This window comes from Microcaecilia unicolor, chromosome 1 (genome assembly GCF_901765095.1).
Source record: "Microcaecilia unicolor chromosome 1, aMicUni1.1, whole genome shotgun sequence".
NCBI classification, from domain to species: domain Eukaryota; kingdom Metazoa; phylum Chordata; class Amphibia; order Gymnophiona; family Siphonopidae; genus Microcaecilia; species Microcaecilia unicolor.
Genome location: NC_044031.1, coordinates 63,644,487 through 63,667,843, shown reverse-complemented (window position 1 = coordinate 63,667,843; position 23,357 = coordinate 63,644,487). Strand labels below are relative to the sequence as shown.

General features: G+C 43.1%; 1 protein-coding gene across 2 annotated transcripts in view; it reads left to right on the top strand.

Annotated features, from left to right (window-relative positions):
- Positions 1-23,357, top strand: part of LOC115466611 (mitogen-activated protein kinase kinase kinase 3-like) — a 320,888-nt gene that overhangs the window by 228,259 nt on the left and 69,272 nt on the right. For both annotated transcript variants that reach the window (XM_030197973.1, XM_030197964.1), the window contains exons 7-9: positions 2,834-2,945; positions 5,378-5,511; positions 22,509-22,582. In XM_030197973.1, the coding sequence (XP_030053833.1) occupies positions 2,834-2,945; positions 5,378-5,511; positions 22,509-22,582 (320 nt within the window). The remainder of the gene's footprint in view (positions 1-2,833; positions 2,946-5,377; positions 5,512-22,508; positions 22,583-23,357) is intronic.

Genomic DNA, 23,357 nt, shown 5'->3' with positions numbered 1-23,357 from the left:
CCAGCCGTCGCTTCCTCGGGGCCGAGGCCGAAGGAGGTCGGTCTCGGGGGGGCTGTACCGCAGGAGCCCTCAGGGTAGGGGGAGACCCACCCGAAGGCTCAACGCCACCAGCAGGGGAAAGGACAGCCCTCACCTGCACTCCTGACGATGCACCACCGTCCGACGACATCAGCAGACGAGGTCCCGGTACCACCGACGTCGATGCAGCTATCCGATGTCTCGGCGCCGATGCAGAGGGCCGATGCCTCGATGCACTCGATGCACTGGCAGCCGAGGATGAAGCTCTGGACGCTGAAGACGTCGATGCACACGATACCCCCGGTGCCGATGCCGACGAAGAGCCCGAGAACAAAACGTTCCACTGAGCCAATCTCGCTACCTGAGTCCGCCTTTGCAAAAGGGAACACAGACTACAGGCCTGAGGGCGGTGCTCGGCCCCCAGACACTGAAGACACGACGCGTGCCTGTCAGTGAGCGAGATAACCCGGGCGCACTGGGTGCACTTCTTGAAGCCGCTGGAAGGCTTCGATGTCATGGGCGGAAAAATCACGCCGGCGAAATCAAAATCTGAAATGACGAAAATGAGCACCAAAAACTTTGAGGGAGAAAAATCTCGACCGAGGCCGAAAAGAGGCCTACCCCGACGACGAAAGAAAACTTACCGGGGCAAAGACTGGAAATACGGGTAGGGGCAAACGAAACCCAAGGGGGTTTGCGGAGCACTTCCCGAACGAAATCAAATATTTTCCGAAGAAAAAACACGTCGATTAGACAAAGGACGCGCGAGGTCGACTCTCCGGGGCTCGACACGGCGAAAAACACAGCCGTACCGAGTGCGGACGAAAGAAGACTGGCCGGCTCGAGCCGGTTTCGGGCGGGAAGACGGCCGCGCATGCGCGGTGCGCGCGGGCGCGCGAGAGCTAGCAAAGGACTTTGCTAGTGAAGATTCCGATTGGAGGGGCTGCCGTGGACGTCACCCATCAGTGAGAACAAGCAGCCTGCTTGTCCTCGGAGAACTCCTGATTTATGTCGGGAAATGGCTGGCGATCACTTTCAAAAATAAGCCTAGCACCTAATTACCATTATTATAGCACACTTGTGTAAGTCAGCACCAATGCACATAACATTTAGGCACTAACATTTTTCCAGGTCTGTACAACATTTATGTACATAATTTATAATATTCTGTAAGTGTATAAATCTCAGCCCTGCCCATTGTGAACACCCCCCCCCCCCCCCCCAATAATTATGTGTTAAATCATTTTAGCTTGTAATTATAAGTACATAAGTAATGCCACACTGCGAAAAAACCAAGGGTCCATTGAGCCCAGCATCCTGTCCACGACAGCGGCCAATCCAGGCCAAGGGCACCTGGCGAGTTTCCCAAACGTACAAACATTCTATACATGTTGTTCCTGGAATTGTGGATTGTCATACTACTGCCATTTATGCATGCACGTGCTAGTATTCTATAAATTTAAGCATGCAACAGGTGTTCAAGTGACCTATTGTAGAATGAAGGAGGGTGATATTTAAGACATGTCCTTCATTCTGGCCATTCCTTATTTTATTTGCTTATTTATTAAAAATATTTAGAACTCGCCCATCCACAGTTCAGGGTGAAGGTAAGCCCAACATACAGGGCAGTTGCCTTTTTTTTTACTTAGGTACAGTATGGTGGTTATATTTAATTTATGCAAAGAGTGCTGTACCGTAGTCCTAGCCATTGACCAGGTTTACTACAGATGTGGATTACAAGTATTTTGGCTTATGACTAACATTAGAATCCACAGTAGCCAGTAGGACAGCTTCTTAAATCTGTCTTGTGGTGGACCCCATGAACAATCAGGATTTAAAGATATCCACAGTGAACATGTATAAGATAAATTGACATACACGAGGTCTTCGTTGTATGCATATTTATTGCAGGTATCCTTAAAACCCGAGTGGTGCTGGCTAACGTTACCTTGCACAGTTATACTAAAAGAAAAACTAAAATTTGAATATTCCCATAAATGCAACCCATCTGCAGTTCAGGTGGTGCTCTCTGTGTAGGTGCATGATCCTCTTCCGCTTACTATTGTTTTATAATACTGTTCTTGTAAAGGCATGTTTGTAGGAGCCTTTAAATATGACGTATAACCCATTTTAAACCCAAAGATTTAGTAGAGCAGTTGAGTTTGAAGCAGACTTGACAACTAGCAAAATACTGCCTCCATTTATCAACGGGTGGTGCTTGGATACTAGAGGAGCTCATAATACATTAATTTCATTTGTACTCATTCTGGTTGTGTTGGATGCCAGTTGAGCTATTTGTTATTAACAGGGTTTTTGTTGTACAGGGGTTCTCAACCCAGACCTTGGGACACACCCAGCCAGTCTGTTTTTCAGGATACACACAATGAATATGCATGACAGAGGTTTGCGTATAATGGAGGCCGTGCAGCATATTTCTCTCATGCATATTCATTGTGGATAGCTTGAAAACCAGACTGGCTGTGTGTGTCCCGAGGACTGGGTTGAGAACCTCTTGTAACAGAATATAAGTGCTGTAACAGGAGCTTTGTTACAGAGTAAGCCTTCTGCTTGTTGTGACTCTGATTGTTATGAAGGGGTCTGTATTAGAGAGAGACCGTCTGTGCTTTAAATTCCAAGGCCATGTGTAGAAGAACCAGTGCCAGGGAAGCAACAGATTTCAAATGGAAAGTCATTGAAGCACCTTCTATACTAAAAGGCTGTGCTGTGTCTAAAGATCCCAATGTAGAGCTTTGCAGGAAGGGGCAAACAGCTGCTTCCTCCAACGGAATGTAACTGATCTGTTTGTGTCTTGCAGCATTTGCACCCAAATAACAGCAAGCAACATGAAATGAGAATATCCAAATCTATGGGCGACATCATGGGGTCTTTGTACAAAGATTCAGAAAGGACAAGAAAATACTCAACAGGTGCGTACGTAACCACCATTGTTCTGCAGCTTGTTTCATGTTATGATTGCAGGCCAATACTTTTCTCCATGTACAGTCTCTTCAAATATTTCTGTCATATGTCTCATCCACTGGGGCAAAGCAAACATTACAACCTACCCCTGTCGGGGTACATGGGATCCTGGGTGCCAGCCATATGTATATAAGAGATCCTTCACTGCAGAGTATTATCTGGAGGACGTAATGGGGCAGTTCGGCAAACTGAAGAGTAGCAAATCTCCTGGACCGGATGGTATTCATCCTAGAGTACTGATAGAACTGAAAAATGAGCTTGCGGAGCTACTGCTAGTGATATGCAACTTATCCTTAAAATCGAGCGTAGTACCGGAAGATTGGAGGGTGGCCAATGTAACGCCCATTTTTAAAAAAGGCTCCAGGGGAGATCCGGGAAATTATAGACTGGTGAGTCTGACGTCGGTGCCGGGGAAAATGGTAGAGGCTATTATTAAAAACAAAATTACAGAGCACATCCGAGGACATGGATTACTGAGACCGAGTCAGCACGGCTTTTGTGTGGGGAAATCTTGCCTGACCAATTTACTTCAATTCTTTGAAGGAGTAAACAAACATGTGGCCAAAGGGGAGCTGGTTGATATTGTGTATCTGGATTTTCAAAAGGCGTTTGACAAGGTACCTCATGAAAGGCTACAGAGGAAATTGGAGGGTCATGGGATAGGAGGAAATGTCCTATTGTGGATTAAAAACTGGTTGAAGGATAGGAAACAGAGAGTGGGGTTAAATGGACAGTATTCACAATGGAGAGGGGTAGTTAGTGGGGTTCCTTAGGGGTCTGTGCTAGGACCGCTGCTTTTTAATATATTTATAAATGATTTAGAGATGGGAGTAACTAGCGAGGTAATTAAATTTGCTGATGACACAAAGTTATTCAAAGTCGTTAACTCGCGACAGGATTGTGAAAAATTACAAGAGGACCTTGCGAGACTGGGAAACTGGGCGGCTAAATGGCAGATGACGTTTAATGTGAGCAAGTGCAAGGTGATGCATGTGGGAAAAAAGAACCCGAATTATAGCTACGTCATGCAAAGTTCCAAGTTAGGAGTTACGGACCAAGAAAGGGATCTGGGTGTCGTCATCGATAACACACTGAAACCTTCTGCTCAGTGTGCTGCTGCGACTAGGAAAGCGAATATAATGTTGGGTATTATTAGGAAAGGTATGGAAAACAGGTGTGAGGATGTTATAATGCCGTTGTATCGCTCCATGGTGCGACCGCACCTTGAGTATTGTGTTCAATTCTGGATGCCACATCTCAAGAAAGATATAGTAGAATTGGAAAAGGTGCAGTGAAGGGCGACTAAAATGATAGCGGGGATGGGACGACTTCCTTATGAAGAAAGACTAAGGAGGCTAGGGCTATTCAGCTTGGAGAAGAGACGGCTGAGGGGAGACATGATAGAGGTATATAAAATAATGAGTGGAGTGGAACAGGTGGATGTGAAGCGTCTGTTCACGCTTTCCAAAAATACTAGGACTAGGGGGCATGCGATGAAACTACAGTGTAGTAAATTTAAAACAAATTGGAGAAAATGTTTCTTCACCCAACATGCAATTAAACTCTGGAATTCGTTGCCGGAGAATGTGGTGAAGGCGGTTAGCTTAGCAGAGTTTAAAAAGGGGTTGGACGGTTTCCTAAAGGACAAGTCCATAAACCGCTAGTAAACGGACTTGGAAAAATCCAAAATTCCAGGAATAACATGTATAGAATGTTTGTACGTTTGGGAAGCTTGCCAGGTGCCCTTGGCCTGGATTGGCCGCTGTCGTGGACAGGATGCTGGGCTCGATGGACCCTTGGTCTTTTCCCAGTATGGCATTACTTATGTACTTATGTATGTACTTGCTGTGTGAGCCTCAGCTTTGTATTTGGGCAGGGCCAGCTTAACGGGTGAGCCGCTGAGGCACCCAAGCTTCATAAAGTCTGCCTCACCATCCCACCCTTTCACAGTGGCAGGAGCACTTAGGCTCTTGCTTGAGTTTAGAGTAATTTTTCTGATACAATGAGACATTCTGCAGCTAGGCTGAAGCTGTGGAACAGTCTTTGTCGCCACTATCACCTTCTCCCCTTCTCTGGTTCCCATTGAAGTTTAAGTTAGAGGACCAGCAGTGTCACTGTAGCCAACTCACATCTTTCCTTGCTCTTAGAATTGGTTCAGTTGTTCCACATGGCATCTTATCTTGTGGCACATCTGTGAAGATCATGAAAGAAGCAATTTGTTTTCACAATTTTCTGAGTTACATTTGCATGTTTGTACATAAGCCCGCAACTGGACTGAATGAAGTTGCTTATCAATATCTTTCCTTGTTCCTCTTCTACTGTATGAGAATCCTTACGTTTTCTGGTGATTCACAGGTTGCATATACTCTTTCTGTTTTAGGCTCCTTGCACACGGGTCGAAGTTCTCCGCCTCCGGGAAGCGTTCCAGAAGAGCAGCAGCAGATTGCCCGGCAGGGGTCCTACACAAGTATAAACAGTGAAGGGGAGTTCATTCCTGAGACCATGGACCAGAGCGTGAGTGATCACTGCAGCATGTTGGTTGTCAGGAAAAGTAAGGGCCCGATATTCACCCAATAGCGGCTGGTAATTCTTTTAAACACTGACCTCTGCAAACTTAAATTAGATTCAAATATTTAATGCTGATCCCTATCTGTGCATCGACACTGAATATCCAGGTGTTTGATGGTGCCTGGAAGTTATCCAGATAAGACTGATATTCAGTGCTAACCGATTATAGTTAGAACTACTTTTGTGCGGTCAGTGGCGTAGCACAGGCCCACCCAGTGTAGTGGCTCTCAAAGCACCTCATTGGTGGTGTCTGTCTGTCTCTCTCTCTCTTGACTTGTGTATGGAATGAGCAGCTCACTCAAAAATGAAGGACGATCTGAGTTTTGAATACTATGCATTAGTGTTAAAAGTTTATAAGGAATCCTTGCGGAGATTGGTAGCTAGTGTTCCGATTTTAAAGGGGGGGGCTACATGGTCATATCGCTTAACACCAAAAATGATTTTAATAGTGACATTCTGTAGTAATTGTAATTCCCTAGTATCTGATTGGCAAATGCTTTGAAAAGAGCATTGCAGTAATCTAGATGGCTCAGAACTAGGGAATGTTGAAGTTTACGAAGGGACTGGGCCTAAAAAAATGCTCTTTCAGCCACCTGAAAAATAGAATGATAATATGTTTACTAGTTGGTGACGCGAACGTTGGAAAAGAATGCACTTTTTTTATGAGTTTCTTGTTTCCTTCCTTCCTTCTTTGCCAGTCAGCAAACCCACACTTTGTCTCCCACTCCTCCTGTTTCTTTGTCTTATTGCCAAATAAAGATGCAAGTGGGTTTACTTTTATGTTTAAATACTAAGGACTTCCGGTGGAGCTGAGCAGCGGGATGGACGTCGCGGTGTGAGCTCCGATCCGCCCGCATGGAGCCCCCGACTTTAGAGCTGCTGAACCCGCGCCCGAACGCCAAATGAATATCGGGGAGTAGCAAGAACACAAACGAACATAAATAGCGAAGTTAACAACGCCGTGGCCGTTCACCGAAAGGGCAAACAACACCTTAACTGAATGAGTGCCTGTACAAGATGGCGGCGGAGGCCGAATCACGAGGCTCATAACGGCCCTCCATGGTGGTAAGCGTGAGAAGGGATCAACCAGACGGGAGGAGGAAACTTGAACCAGCTGTGGAAGGCAGCGACGGCGAACGGGGAGGACCACGAAAAAGACCCGAGTAAAGGTGGCGCCCTCACGGAGGTGGGGCGGGAGAGTTGGTAAGCCCAATTTCAATTTTTGAAAGGAGAGCTTGAGGGGCCCGCAGGGCGGAATAGCCAAGGATCAAAAGCAAGACCAATTTCGACCCCCTGAGATTGAGGAATTTATAATTACGCCCGCAAGTCTGGGAGATGATTCTGTAGTTTACCTAGGTGCCCTGACCAGGAGGACGTTTTAGAAATATCATACCAGATGCGAGGGACATGAACTGAGACTCTGATATACCTACAAGGTAACTTGAGGGCTCGGGACGCAGTGCTGGTAGAGGCCTCGCAATAAATAATAGTTCAGTGAGACTTAAAGGTGCGAGGAGGTCATAAGTGGCTTATTTAATTGTGTATGGAGCAATACTTGAAGCCCATGCCACCAGGGACTACCCGCAGAGGAACAAAATTTGATAAGGAAAAAGTATCACCTTTTAAGACTGGCCACAAAATGGCGGACTCGAAAAGTGTGTATGAGGGAGAATTTACGGACAAACAATTGGCGCAAATAACAGCGGCGGTGAGTGCTGCCCTAAATCCACGATTTGACTTATTGGCTGGACAATTAAAAAACCTTGAATCGTCTGGGGCCGAAACAGAGAAGAGAGTGGGAGAAGCCGAAAATCGGATTGCAGCCGCAGAGGACTCTTGTTCTCAGAATACGCAGGAATTAACCAGGCTTCGGGCACAGCTTAAATCGCAACAGGAAAAAATAGAAGACATGGAAAACCGTGCCAGAAGATGTAATTTGAGAATTGTGGGGCTGCCGGAAAAGATTCCTGAAAAAGCACTTGGGCAACTGTTAGAACAATGGTTAAAAAAAGAACTGGCTCTCTCTGATAGCCGAGGAGAGCTGTGCATTGAACGAGCCCACAGGTTGGGGCGTTGGCAACCCAACCTGCAAAGGCCAAGAATAGTCATCATTAAAGTGCTCAATTACCTGCATAAGGAAGAGATATTAAGGGGCTTTAGACTGAAGAGGGACTCACTTGCATATGAGGGGAACCTGATTAAGATTTTTCAGGACTATTCGGCGGGGGTACAAGAACAACGACGCCGTTTTCACCCAATATGCTCTGCACTGGTATCCAAGAATACTAAATTTATGCTACTTTATCCAGCCGTCCTAAAGATCCAACATGGAAGTCAATGGCGCTCCTTTCAAAACGCACAAGAGGCCCAGCAGTTTCTGGATGTAGAAATGAAAAAGCCAGATACATGACTTTGGGAAGGACTGTGAGTTGAGCAGGACATTTGAGGCCCCCCCTCCTCCCCGGGATTCTCAACTTGGAGAGAGGGGGTGAGGGGCCTGGATAAGTGGATGTGGTAAGAGTTGCATTGAAAGTCTCTATTCGAGATTTGGATCATTGATGTATAGTAGTTGCAGATGTTATGATATACACTCAGGGGGCAGTTGCTATTCGCCCGGAATTGGGTCTATTTGGGCTAATGGTTGATACTCCCTTGAGGGGTGAGGGGTTTAGAAATAAGAAAATCATAGCTAAAGTAGGGGCTTTATGGGGCGAGAGAAGTCTAGGGTATGAAGGGGACCTGGAAGTGTGATAAACGGGGACGAGGGGAGAAGGGAGGGATGGGAAGAGGCTTGAGGCAGGGGAGAGGGGCAGGGAATGGGAGGGATACAAGCTATTTGTGTGTATGTAAGGAGACTGAGTGGGATGTCTGGAGTGATGGGAGAATGGGGAAGGACTGGAAGTTAGTGCTGGGGAGGTGGTGGCTGGGACGCCTCCCTGGCATGATTGCTGGAAGATTGTATGGAAGCATTGACCGACAGATTGGGATTACATGACTTCATTACAAATTATAACTTGGAATGTGGGGGGTATCCACTCGCCTGTTAAAAGACAAAAAATTTTAAAAACACTTAATGATCAACAGGCATCAGTTGCATTTCTGCAGGAGACACACTTAACAGGAGCAGAACATGCCAAACTGAAGCGCTGGTGGGTTGGGGAAATTTTCGAATCTCCGGCAGTGGGGGGAAAAGGAGGAGTGATCACACTGGTACGCAAAGGCATACATGTGAAGGTTATTAAGATTGTAAAAGATGCCCATGGTAGATATGTACTGGCATCCCTAATATTAGATCGACAGCCAGTAGTGCTATGTAACATATATGCTCCCAACACGTATGAAAAGCGATTCTATCTACAATTAACTCGAGCACTGCAAGGACTAGGAGAGGCCCAGATTATAATGGGAGGAGATTTCAATGAGGCAGCGGACCCATCATTGGACAGGTCCAACCCATCGAGGAGGGAGCTGGCCAGGCCCGGAGAGGTATAGCAGGGTTGGAAGAGGCGTTTGCGGTGGTGGACGTGTGGAGAACCTTGAACCCGTTAGAACGGGATTATACCCACTTGTCGAGAGCACACGCCTCTTTATCTCGTATAGACTATATACTTGTAACTGGGGACTTGTTTACACAGGTGGAAACAGCAAAAATTGGGCCAATAATGATCTCAGACCACGCCTGGGTAATGGTGAGATTGCAGATAAAAGGGGAAAGGAGAGAGGCTTTTGTATGGAAATTCCCAACTTGGCTGTACCGGGACAATCAATTTTTACCTCACTTGATAAAATGTTGGAAGGATTTCAGTGCCAATAATGAGAGTCACAGGACAGACCCAGTGCTCTATTGGGAGGCAGCTAAAGCTGTACTTAGGGGGGAGATCATAGCTTACACAAGTTTTAAACGGAAAGCGAGAAAACAGGAAATCCTTAGATTGGAGAAGAGGGTGACTAACTTACGGAGGCAATACAGTGTAGACCACTCACAGAGAATAAGGGTGCAACTATTAGAGGCGCAGCAAAGTCTAAATGAATTGATGCATCGTACAGTCCAGAGGTCTATGGCCTATTATAAATACCACCTTTACAAATTCGCTAATAAAGGAGGGGGCTTTTTGGCACGGATCATGGGTAGGAAAGCAGGTTACCAGAAGATACTTACATTAAAAGACCGCCAAGGATTACTAGCAAATAAAGATAGTGAAATCTCGGGAATCTTTAAAGAGTTCTTTTCTAAATTATATAAACCACAGGAAGATCTGGTCACACCTAGTGCGGCTTATTTGGCTAGTGTTGAGTTACCCAAAGTGGATGATGAGGAACTGAGGGTGCTGAATGCAGATATCACTATAGATGAAGTGATGTGGGTAATTAAACAAAGCCCCTTAGGGAAGGCACCAGGTCCTGATGGACTGAGGAATGAGTTCTACAAGTTATTGCAGACAGAAATTGGCCCAGTCTTTAACATATCAGTTCAACGAGAATTACTGCCGCTACATATGAATCAGGCCCATATAACGGTATTGTTGAAGCCGGGTAAATTGGCGCAATGCCCAGAATCTTACAGGCCCATTTCACTATTAAATTCGGAGGCAAAATTTTTGGCCAAACTGCTAGCTAATAGGCTGGCTAGATACCTTCCCTCCTTAGTAGAACACCCACAAGTGGGATTTGTAAGGGGCAGGAAAATAGCAAAGAATATGAGGAGGATAATCTTAGCGTTGGAAAAAACACGACGGGAAGGGTTACCAACAATGTTAATTAGTTTTGATGCCGAAAAGGCATTTGATAGGGTGGATTGGGATTTCTTTTTGAAACACTCAAAGCATATGGTATGGGCGGATTCTTCCTGCAAGCAGTTAAAACTTTGTATACTGATCCTAAAGCGAGAATCCTGGTAAATGGTATAGTCTCGGATTGGTTCCCTATAGGTCGAGGAACGCGCCAGGGATGCCCTCTATCACCACTTCTCTTTGTCTTAACACTTGATCCACTGATAAGAGAGATAAGCAACAATATTGATATAACGGGAGTCCATATCCAGGATAGGGAATTTAAAATAGCAGCATTTGCGGACGACCTATTAGTCCTGTTGACGAACCCCATGACTTCTTTGAGACACCTTATGGAAAGCATAAAGGAATACAGGGATTACTCTGGATTTCATTTAAACTTGATGAAATCGGAGGCATTGGCGAGTCAGGAGATAAGGAGGGAAGCCTGGGTACAGTTCCCGTTACGGTGGGCGACAGGATCATTTAGATACCTAGGTATTCAATTAACATTGGATCCTATGCAGCTGTATGCTGCTAATATTCCCAAGTTATTGCGAGATACGAGGGAGCAATTGGCCAAGTGGAACTCCCTACCATTGTCACTTTGTGGTAGGATTCATTTATATAGAATGCTGGTGTTTCCAAAATGGTTATATATATTGCAAGTACTGCCCTTATGGTTATGGAAAAAAGATTTGAGGGCGCACCAGAGGCAGGTAGCTAGATTTTGTTGGGCAGGGAAGAAGGCAAAGCTTAAATGGGAATACCTTAGGGGGACTCAAGGGAGCGGAGGGTTAGGTATGCCAGACATGCGACTATATAATCAAGCGTGTCTCCTAAGACATTTAAGAGACTGGATTTTAGGAACGAGTACGTAAACAGATTTACAGTTAGAAAATAAGTATTTTAGTCCTTGGCACCTCAATTACTTAATACACGCAAAAACTGGAAATCTCCCTCAACAGGTTAAACACAGTCTACTGCTACAGCCTTTAAGACATTTATGGAAAGTGATAACCAAACTTTGGGGGCATAGCGCAGAGAGTAGTGTGATGTTGCCCATTGTTGGTAATGGGGAGTTCTCACCGGGGCGGGAAAGTAAAATTTTCAGAGATTTGGGGAAGCGGGGAAGTGATATTGTTGGGGAATTTTTTATTAAAAGACGGGACAATAATGCCTTATTCTGAGTTTGAGAAACACTACTCGGGAGGATTGTTAGCAAAATTAGCTTATCATCAACTTTCTCACTATGTGCGTAGTCTCCCCACTGTAAGCCTCTTGCCAGGATTTGAAAAGGAAATCCAGGACTTCCTGACTGGGGACGCAGCAGGACAGATATCAGTGTCCTGGTTTCATAAAGTACTGGAGGGGAAACAACCCAAAAGAGATGTTAAGTTGGTTGCTGAAAGATGGAGTCAGGAGGTGGGAAGTCGAATAGCAGAAGGGAAGATACTAGCAGCGCTTCAGGGAGGTGTGAGGGTGGTGAACAGTGCCGAATTGCAGGCATGTCATTTTCGAACTGTACACAGGGCATATTTCTCGGTGAAGCAGGCTTGGTACGCAGGGGCGGTGGAAACAAGTAAGTGTCCTAAATGTGCGACAGTGGGTGCCTCATTTTACCATGGCATGTGGCAATGTGGAGAGATACAAGGGTTTTGGTCAGCTCTCTCCCGATTTATAAGCTGGGTTCTGGGGCATCAAGTGGTCCTGTCCTTTGAAGGGATGATACTGAGTTCTATGATGGTATGGAATAAGGGAACGCTTGAAGAAAAGATATTTCTCAGTAAGCTCTGTATTTTGGGGAAAAAATGCATCTTAAACTGTTGGACTGTAGATAAAGGTCCCTCGTTTTGGTATTGGAGAAATAAGGTGCACGAGCTCATGTTATGGGAAATGCAAGATGCCCGCAACACGCCAAAGAGGCGGCTGCGATTTATAAAAATTTGGAAGGCGTATATAAATAAAATATCCCCACGAGCAAGGAGTCAAGTCCTGAATACTTTAGGGTAGCTGGAGTGCTTGAACGAGAGTGGAAAGAGCGTGAAGTTAATTGTTAAGTCAGACATCATTGCTAAGTGGTAGAGTGCATGAGAAGGGAGGGGGGAAGGGGAAGATCAATAAAAAGCCTCTGAGATTTTGATGATACAGTTATGTTAATGAAGGTCTTAATGTTAGATGCAATGTGTTAAGAATGTTCTGGATGCATAGAACCTATGAACTTCAGTAACCATACTGGGATGGAGGGGAAGGGGGGAAGAGCAGAGAGTCTGAGGGAGGGGGAAGGGGAGTAGTTGGGATGGGACTGTTATAGTGGGTAAAGAACAGTGATAATATTAAAGAGTTATGTTCTAACGTGTTACTTTGGAAGGGACTTGTGTTTGTTTTGCATCGTGAATATGTGTGAATATTAGAACAAAATGTATGAAGATGAACAGATAAGGATGGGGATATGTAGGGTATAAAATGATGACTGTCTATACGAGTTAAACTCTACTAATATATGAGGTGAGATAGAGAGGGAAGTATGGTTACTGTCGAGAATATGTTTGTATTGATTTATCATCAATAAAAACTGTTATTATTAAAGCAGAGGGGAGGAGGGAGGGTTAGGGGGGGATGGGAGAAAAGGTCAAAAAGATTGATGATGGACTTTATTATTGTATTTCTATTTTGAAAGTTTGATGATGGTTTTTATGGTTAAACCAGATATTGGATGTGGTTAATTTTGTCTTCATCAATAAAAATGTTGAAATATAAATACTAAATGAAGAAATACACTATAGAAAATAGCCTGGTTTTTAAACGCAAAATTACTTAAACTTAGCCCTTCTGTTACGGCTCAGAGAGACAAGCCAGATCACGAGAAGCAGCTGGTAATAGAAAGGGAATGCTTGAGCATTCTCAGCAGCACTGGAGAGTGAGTGAAACCTGTTCAGAGTTACAGGCAGCGATATAAAGAGCCTAAGCTGAGAACCTGGAGGAAAAGTCCATAGTCTGCTATTGAGGCAGACATGGGAAGCAACTGCTTGCCCTGGGATTTGTAGTTTGGAGTGTTGCCGCGATTTGGGTTTCTGCCAGGTACTTGTGACCTGGCATGGCCACAGTTTGGAAAACAGGATACTGGGCTAGATGGACCATTGGTCTGACCCAGTATGGCTACTCTTATGTTCTTATGTTTATGTACCTTGATGCGGGATTTTAAAACGAAAGACAGCATATGAGATTGCATGTTATTTTTAGAGTCCAAGGTCAAAAAACATAACCTGTGCACATATTTTATGTATGTATGTATTTACATTTTTATTACTGCCTTTTTGAAGAAATTTACCCAAGGCAGTATACAGCAAGAATAAGCCAGACACAGACAATAGACAATTACAGCAGTCACATATTCACATGACACACTATGGCATAATGTTCTACCTAATGCCAACAAAATACACATTGGGTTAGCGAAGATGGAATATGTAGACAGAAAATAAGGGTGACTAACTTAAGGAAAAATGGCACATGAAGTCAGGAAAGTGATCTCATCTACAGTATATGCAGCTGATCGTATTAGCAGGCACACGTGGACAGAAAAAGCATTTGTGTGCTAATATCACATAGCCAGAACTTAAATTTTGGGGGGAACCTGAGGCCAAATTTGGGAAGCACAAAACTTTGCTCTACCCCCTTGACCCTGCCCTGCCCCCCCCCCCCCCCCCCCCCAATTTCCAAGTACCTGAGCTGGCAAGAATCCCTGAGCCCCGTCAGCAGAAAAGGTCCTCCACTGGCAACCTTGCAATTGGCAGTTCCCTTTCCGTGGGCTGCCTCTCCCTTGCCCCCCCATCCACCCATGCTCCTTTTTCACACATTCACAAAAAGTAAGCAGGTGCAAGGGGGAGCAGCGCAGTAGTCCATGGAAAGGACCACTGACTGTCAGACCACTGGGGGAGAACCCCATCTGCTGACGGGGCTGAGGGATCCCCGCCAACCATAACAGACAGTGCCACAATTGGGGAGTGGACAGCCTCCCCCCCCCCAGCAGCTACACTACTGGTGTGCCTTCTTTCCAACTCCAGCACTTTTCCCTCTCCTGCTGCTACTCTTGTATTTCCTGTGTGTGCTTGTTTTTGTGCATCCTGCTAGTACCTAAGAAACAGACTGTAGCCTAAGTATTATCCATACATATAGTTGCAGACATCTTTTGCCCACCCTTTTGTACATATACTCCTGCCAAACCAGCCCATACACAAGCACTTTGCCTCCAGACACTCCTACCACCAACGTAAGTACATTTACAGACACCATCCTCAACCCACACAAAAACGCTGTCCCCAGGCATACAAACCCTGACACACCCTTTGCCCCCACTTACATTGATACAACCACACACGCTTATACACTGTCCCCCACCTACCCCCGTCACACACTAACACTTTTCCTCATGTACAGGCCACCTTATAAATACATGCATGCTACGCCTTCTATGCAGACTTCCATCTCCACACACATCCTTCACTCCAGACACATTCCCACCCACCCCAAACACACAAACATATAGACCCTGTGAAGAAACAGTGTGTTTTAAGCCTGTAAAATGTATTGGATATTTTCCTGGTTTACTTATGTCTGAAGTGTATTTCTCCTATTTGGCCAGCAGAAGGTGCATGTTTATGCTTAAAGCTTTTATAGAGGACTGACTGCTCTTTCTTTTAGGCATAAGAAGTGCCTGTAGTGATGTAACCAGTTTTAATTTGAAAAACTCATTGACTGGTCTCTGATTGGGCTGGAGTTTGAAATTAGCAATTGTTGCTGACTGTTGCTTCAGTCTTATCCTGGAAGAAGAGAGAAACAGATCTCTTTGCTAAGGCTTTGTGAACAAATATATTTCCTGATCTTCCTAGGTATTGTTTAGATAGTATACAAATGTTTAGTTAGTTTTCTAATTGATTTTCAGTTGCTGTTTGCTATTTGCACATTTTTTTTTTTGTCCATTGTTCCAAATTCTGAGAATAAATATATTTGTTTGTTCGTTCTGCCTGTCTGGACTGATAAAAAAAATCCTGGTGGTTTGTGTGTTGGGTCTGTGAGTGCTTTCTGGGAACTGTGGGACCACTGGGAATGTGGCTCCAGTAACCTTGAAATCACGGGGGATAATTTGAGAGTGGGAGACTTGCCCAGAGGCAGTTGTGACCCAGTCGGTGGGAGGAGGATGCTAGTGTAGAGCATGAGCAGCAGGTGCAGGCAGACCTGAGCTGTGCTGGGGATAGACCCTCTAACTGGCTGTAGGGTAACCCCAGGCGGGTGGCTAGGTGTTTCATGACAGACCCCCAACTCCAAACATATACATTGCTTGGACACACCACTCACACACTTTGCCCCCAGCATACAGACACAAACGCACACCCCCTCCTGAACACACCCTGCCCCCAGCCACACACACACATCGTCTATTGAGTTTCAGTAGGTCTATGCTAGTATATCTATCTATAACACACCACTGTACATCTTTATGTACATTTTTATGTTCATTTTTTAAGATTCTCCTGTCTAAATATACAGTTCAGAATGCACTAAAGCAAAAGTTTGTTTCACAGATCTATACAACAGATTCTTGCCAGGTACTTGGATTGGCCACTGTTGAAAACAGGATGCTGTGCTTTTGATAGACCTTTGGAGTTTGTCCCAGTATGGCAGTACTTATGTACTAAATAATTATAGAAATATTCAGAAAGAAATGACAAATCTTGATTCCTTGAGTCTTTATACACTTTGTCATAGTAAACGCATAGCTTTGTTTTTAAAAATTTCCTTAACAAGATCCATAAATATGTAATAGTGTCCATCTATGTCCAGTTACATTATCTTGATGAAGATTCTGGCTGTTTCTGTTGTATGAATTTAATTTAAAGCAGAGATCTAAACATATGGAGCACAGAGCTGCCAAGAGAACTCCAGAATAAAGTTAATCAATGGTACAGAAGGGAGGAAGGGCTTTAGGAGAATATTAGCAAAAATCAGCTGCATTTTCTTCAACTTCAGAACCAGGCCATTTCCTTCTAACTACCAGGAAACCTTTGAATCGCCATACTCGCTTTAAATTTGGTTATGAACGTGATTAGCACTGTTTCAGTGCTATGGTTGGATCGAAATCCTGTGATTCGTGTAGTATTGAGAATTTGTTTAGGTAGTTGGTGAGTTGTTTGGTTACCATACTTTTCATTAGTTTTACTATCAGGGGGATGGATGCTACTGGTCGATAGTTGGTTGTGTCATTTAGTTTTTTCTTTAAGTCTTTGGGTATGGGTGTAAGTAATATATTTCCGTTGTCTTTGGGGAAGAAGTCCGTGTTGTAGCTTGTAGTTCAGGTGTGATGTAAGGTCTGTTATGAAGCGTTTGGGGGCGGACCTTATTAGGCTGCTGGGGCAGATATCCAGTTTGGAGTGGGTTTTGTAGAATTTGTTGAGTGCTTGAATGATGGTATCTTCAGTTTGCATGTCGAAGTCATTCCAGGTTCGATCTGCTGGGTATTCACCAGGAGTTAGGGTCCAGGCAATCCATAAATTTTTCGTGGTCAGTGGTATTGTGTGGTAATGTGGATCGAAGTTTTATAATTTTCTCATTGAAGTATTTGTCAAGTTGGTCTGCCGATGGGGTGTCTGTGCTGGCTGTGGTCACTGGTGTGGTGTCTATTAGTTTGTGCACGAGTTGGTAGAGTTTATGTGCGTCTTTGTAGTGTGGTCCTATTTTGGTTTTGTAGTATGCTCTTTTGGTTTGTCTTATTGTATATTTGTATTTTCTTTGCATTTGTTTCCAAGCTTTGAGTATATGTTCATTTTTCATTTTTTGCCATGCGCGTTCGAATCTCCTGACTCATGTTTTTAGTTTTTTCAGTTCTTCGTTGAACCAAGGTATTGAGTTGTGTCTTCATGATGTCCTTATTTTTGTGGTGCAATTTCGTCTAGTATGCTTCTGCATCTGTCGTCCCAATTTTGGAGATAGTGTTTGGAGTCTGTCTGTGCTCGCCATTCATTTTTGTAGATCTGTTGCCAGAATGTAACATGATCAATCTGTCCTCTAGTGGTGTAGGTTGTGCATTCTAGCTTGGGTTGCTTGTCTTTTTTCCGCCATTGTAGGGCTACGTTTAATTTATGGTGATCTGACCATGGTATGGCCGTCCATTTTGTGTCTGTTAGTATAAGGTTTGAGTCTAAAGATAGTTTGTATGTAATGAGGTCAAGTGTGTGTCTTTTGACATGTGTAGCTTGCATATTAGGCAATTTAAGGTCCCATAGTTGTAGGAAGTCTTTGCAGTTGCGTGCATTGGTTGCATTAGGGTCTTCCAGGTGTAGGTTTAAGTCCCCTATTATGAGTAGATTGGAGTTGTTTACACATGTATTCGATATAAAATCCATAAAGTTTGACTGGCATTCTTGCCAGTTTCCTGGTGGTCTATAAAACAGGATCATGTTTAGGTGGTCAAGCAGGGTATCATATCATGGTGGATTCTAACTGAGGCAATTTTGAGTTTTGGTGTTATGGACTCAGCTGTTGTTGTTACCGTGAAGTGGGATCTATAGATTAGTGCTATTCCACCGCCTCTTTTTTTCTTTCCTTGTCGAGTATGTAATTTTGTAGCCTGGGGGGCAGAGTTCTAGGATTATGGGGTCCTTGTGATCGTGGATCCAGGTTTCGCTGATGAGTACTAGGTCAAAATTGTCTGCTGTGATCCAGTCAGTAATTGTTGTTGTTTTATTTACTACTGATCTGGCGTTTATGTATCCCACCTGAATTGTTTGGTAAGGGTCTTTTATGTTTGTAGTTGTGATGATTTTCTTAAGTTGTCTGTTCTCTTTTTGTATAGGTTTATTATGTCCTTTCTTTCCTTTATGTTATGTTTGTCCCCGTGAGGTAGTTTTTTCATTGTTTTGATTGTTGTTGTTCTGGTGAGGTGTGATGTGTCTGGGTAATCTGAAAAGGTTAAGTATTGTAGGGGGGTGGTTAGTGTTTGGTGAATTAGGGATAGTGTGCAGGTTATTAGAATTGGTTTAGTGATAATCATTTTGTTGATTCTCTTTGAGGTGGGGGTGACGTTTTTGTTTTTTTTGTGGATGAGTGGATGATGATGGGTGTGTTTAAAAGGAGCATGTTAATAGGATATTTTGGTTGATCAGGTGGGTGGATTAGAGGAAAACAGGTGGAAAAATGGGAGGGCAGTGGTCGAGATATGTTACCTAGTGGACTTAACAGGATTTACATCTAATGTATGCATTCTTAGGACAGTGCCAAGATATATTTCAATATATAGTATCAAGATGTAGTGCAGTTCATAACATTAGAATATATAAAAATATTCAGTATAAAGTTCTATAATATGCACGGTCATCAGGGCTAGGATTCAGAGCTTAAAATGGGACTAAGGTAAAATGGTACATTAGCAAAACCATAGTTTCAGTGGGGGTAAGATTCATAGGTGTGGCTTAGGAAAATCGAAAGATTAAGATCCAAATCGGAATCAGAAATAGTATTAGAGTCAAAGTCATATACTATAATCCAGTTCAGAGTAGTCTAAATTAGAATCTGGGATCAGAATAGACATAGACATACGGATTGTTGAGAAGAGGAGCTGGTGCAGACCTCTCACTTCTGTTGTTTCGTCCCTCTAGTCCGATGGTAGCAGGTTGATGATTGACTCTATCAGCGGTCGGAATTCAAATGGTTAGGGCTGGTGAGGGAATTTTTCATCCAGGTCTGGAACCAAGTACAGGCCAAGTGCACCTCGTGCCGCTTTCCACTTCGATTTGCATTCGTTCCTGTGCTTTGGCGATTCTGGCACCACGTGGACAGGACGCGATCTCATGGGGTGTCGGGCTTGAGGAGGTTATGGCCCCACTTTCCCCTAGCTCCCCCTGCTTGTCAAGCTTTTCTCCAAAGGATCCCCCACCTGCCCCATCCAACCCTCGTGGTGATTTTGCATTATGTTTGGCTATTTATCACAATTTCTGTTCTGCTCAATCCTATGTTCTTGGCAGATTAAAAAATCGCATACACATTAAAAAAAAAAACATCATCACATACAACATCAAATGTATATACACCAGACAACATTATAAACAATAATTATAGCCATGTCTGTACCACCCATGCTATTAACTCTTAGGACCCCAAGTTCTCCGAATGCCTTTGAAAACAAAAATGTTTTTAACTGTCTTCTAAAGGTGAGCAGTGCTTCGATTTTTACACATCTCAAGTGGCAAGGAATTCCAGAGCTTAGGCCCTGCAATTTGAAAGGTAATAGCCCGAAGGCCTAATAAACTTACAGTTCAAAAGCTTGGAACCTCTAACAAACACTTACTCTCAGATCTTAAAGAGCGAGTAGATTTATACATTTTCAAAACTGAAGCCAACCAAGGAGATCCAACATTATTCAACGCTTTGAAAATCAAGGTAAGAACCTTAAATTCAGTCCTAATGTAATTGGTAACCAATGCAACGATGCTAAGTTGGCTGTCATATGTTCTCTATTTGATTTCCCTGTCAACACTTGGGCTAACGCATTTTGGGCAACCTGGAGCACTCGAAGCATATAACCAGGCAGACCAATCAACAACGCATTACAGTAATCAAAATGTGGGAAAACAATGGCTTGATGAATAGCCTGAAAATTCCCAAAAGAAAGTAAATCCTGAAGTCTACGTAATAATCATAGCTTGAAGAAAACATTCTTAATTACATGCCCAGTATGACTTTAAATAGGAGTACATTAGCGTCTCTAGCGTTTAGTGCATGCTAAAAACGCTAGCGCGCTTTAGTAAAAGACCCCCTTAATTTCTTTTAATATTGAAATTGTATATTCATCTACTTGAAAATGCAAAGGACAATTTATCTCCCTAATCTGGAGAGAAACAATAATTGTCTTTTGCTGACATTTAATTGTAACCTATTGGCTATCATCCAGTTCTGAATTAATTTAATTGCATATGATAAATGTGCCAAGAGGATTCAACAGAATTGTCCACCTGAAAATCATCCTCATACAGTCTATAATGCAGACCAAGACAAGCTAACAGTTTACAAATGGGCGTCATGTATCAGTTAAGCAAGACTTGAGATAATACTGACCCTTGCAGCACTCCTGAAGCAACTTCTTTCCATGCTGAAAGATCACATTCTGTGTTGACCTGAAACGCCCTATGCTCTAGAAAAGAGCAAAACCATTTTAAAACTACTTTAGTCAGGTCAGCATTTTCCAGTCTCTTAAGTGGTACCTGATGGTCAATCTTATCAAATTTCTTGATTTCTTTGGTGAAGTTAAAGGTTTGTTTCTGTTAATATTTTTTCTTTGGAATTAGCAAGGAATATATATCCACTGAAGAAAAATATAACGCATGGTGTTTCTACCAGTGGTTGGTGTGACTTTTTGAAGGTCACCAATGAATTAAAAGTCCATGGGAAGATGCAGGTATTAATCTGTAGAATCATTTACGTAAACAGTCTGTAAGTTTTTATAATCTACAAAGTGAAATTATCATTGGCAAACAGATCTCCACACCAGAGGAGAGGAAGTTTCATAGTGAGACCTACTTTCTATGCTACATTTATGAGACCGAACCAACCACAGCTACCCAGCATAGAGCTATTTAGCATTCCTATAGCTTACTCAACAGATGAAGCCTTCCATTCTCACAACAGTCAGTCTGTAGAGCCTTCCCCTCATAGTGAGGCTCTGCCACCTTCCCTCTCTTCTATTCCCATAACTGCAGTCAGCACATCTTTGACTTCTTTTTTTACACTCAATGAAGCCCAGTGTCTGTACCTGAACTTTAGGTTTTTTCCCCCACCGCATCCTATAATGTAGATTCTGATACATAGTAACATAGTAGATGACGGCAGAAAAAGACCTGCACGGTCCATCCAGTCTGCCTGATGGTAGAATTTTCTTTCCTTTTATGCTGTGGTCTTTCTCGTTGTGTTCCTTTTTAAAAATATGATTGTTTTATAAGTTGTTTTGTAAGGAGGAGTGATGGAATACACAGCATAGGTAGTTATAACTCCTTTGCCCTTGGTGCTGTCCCATTTCTGCCCCCCCCCCCCCCCCCCCCGCATCAGTCTGTAAACTCATAGACAATAAATTGGTCAAGAGTAGAGTGCAGATATATTTAGATGTTAGAACAATTAGAACTTCATACTTGGGCCAAGTGCCTGCCTACTGCTGGTTAGCTAGGCAGTCAGAGATCTTTGCCTGCTTGACTGCCGCCATGTGAACTAAGAGAGTCATTGGCTCTCCTCTCTATTCATATAAGCAGAACAAGCTAAGCTTAGGGCCTCACATTACAAGGGGCCTCCTGCTTCACTAAAAAGTTAAATGCAATATAAAATAATCATAATTATTGTTTTTATGATTGACTATTGTTGGTTGGTTTTATATATTTTTTAAATTTATTATTTATTAAACTTAAAATTTACTTCCTACTTAATAGGGGGGGGGGGCTTCTTAAATTACAGCTTAGAGACGACAATGCACCTAAATCTGACCCTACCCTTCCCCACACCTCTCACACCTTGTGACTTCTCAAGCTACCCTGGGATGCTGAGCTAAGCCATCCAGTTGACAGCCTAACATAGCATTATCTCAACTGTGCAGTAGTGTGACCTGAATCACAGCAAGAGGATAGTGAGTGCATCTAAGTAAAGGTGACATCAGTACAACTCTGGCTTGTGGCTTGACTAAAATACCCCACCAAAGGCCAAGGCTGGTTGTAGATTTGCCCCAGCACATGTACAGAGTTAACTTTTGCCACATGAATCCTTATAAGTATTAACGCGCTAAATAGTACATGCAACATTCATACCCTGTGAGCAAACTAATTTTTTTTTTTAATTTGTGGGTTTGTGTGTCTCTTACGTGGATGATAGTTGATGCTTTTTAAATGTTATTTGTATTTAATGTTACCGTTTTATGATTTATTGTATAACAAACCTGTAAACAGTTCTGATTGACTTGTCTAGAGAGGATGGTATATCAAATCCAATAAACAAATGCTCATGATAGCTCATATTAAATTCAAGTGTTAAGCTAACACCTGTTTGTATATAGTCTCCAGAATGCTTACGTTGGATTACTGGACAGTAGAACTGAACACTTTGTTCATCTCATTGTGTCCTGTTTTTCTGTTTCGTCCACAGATGCTGGATTCTTTCATCAGTCCTGATGATTCACTTTCTAGTAGTTGCCAGTCCTTGGACAGACCTGTGGATAGGTATAGCAAGTGAATTCTTCTTCCTGGTTGTACGCAACCATATGTGTGTTCTAGTATGAAGAAAATATTCTTGTCCTATATATCTGCATTTTAAAGGGACGCTAGAGAGCTTTGAACAAAAATGTAAACACTGCCACCAAAAAAGTTTGTGTGAGGATTCTATTGAGGAAAAGTTGCAGGGAGGGGCTAGCACAAATCACCAGTAAAGATTCTACCAGCTTCCCAGAGTTAGTCTTCTGATACCTTTTTTAAAATTATATTTTCATGACACTTATTAAGAGAAAATTAATACATCTCAAAAATATCAGGCAGAGCTGGTATTTCCAGCAAAGCCAAAACAGTAATAGCTTGAGAAACCTATGCAACCTGTAAACTTATAAAGAGGAGGAGAACCAGCAAAATCAGGTAAATCGAGGGTTCCACAATCATCCCACATCTAATTTTCCTAATGCCCCTTTAACTAGTCCCACTAGCAATTGATGATGTTCCATCTTAGTCCCTAGTGCTATAATTTTCCTGATTCACTACCAGTTCTCTAGATGTGCTGGCTCATTCCCCTCACCCCACCCCACCCCCATCCCCCACACACATATAATTTTGGTCATTTAACAAAGCATTTTCTAGAAAATGTTAAAAAAAAAAAAAAACCCAAAAAACAGTCACCCCTAAAGCCAAAGCCCTGTGGCAAAGCCTAAGGAATTGTCTCCTAATCTGTGTTTCCACAGACTCATAAGGAAACACGTGGATTTTATAGCCATAAAAAAGTTGCAGTCTC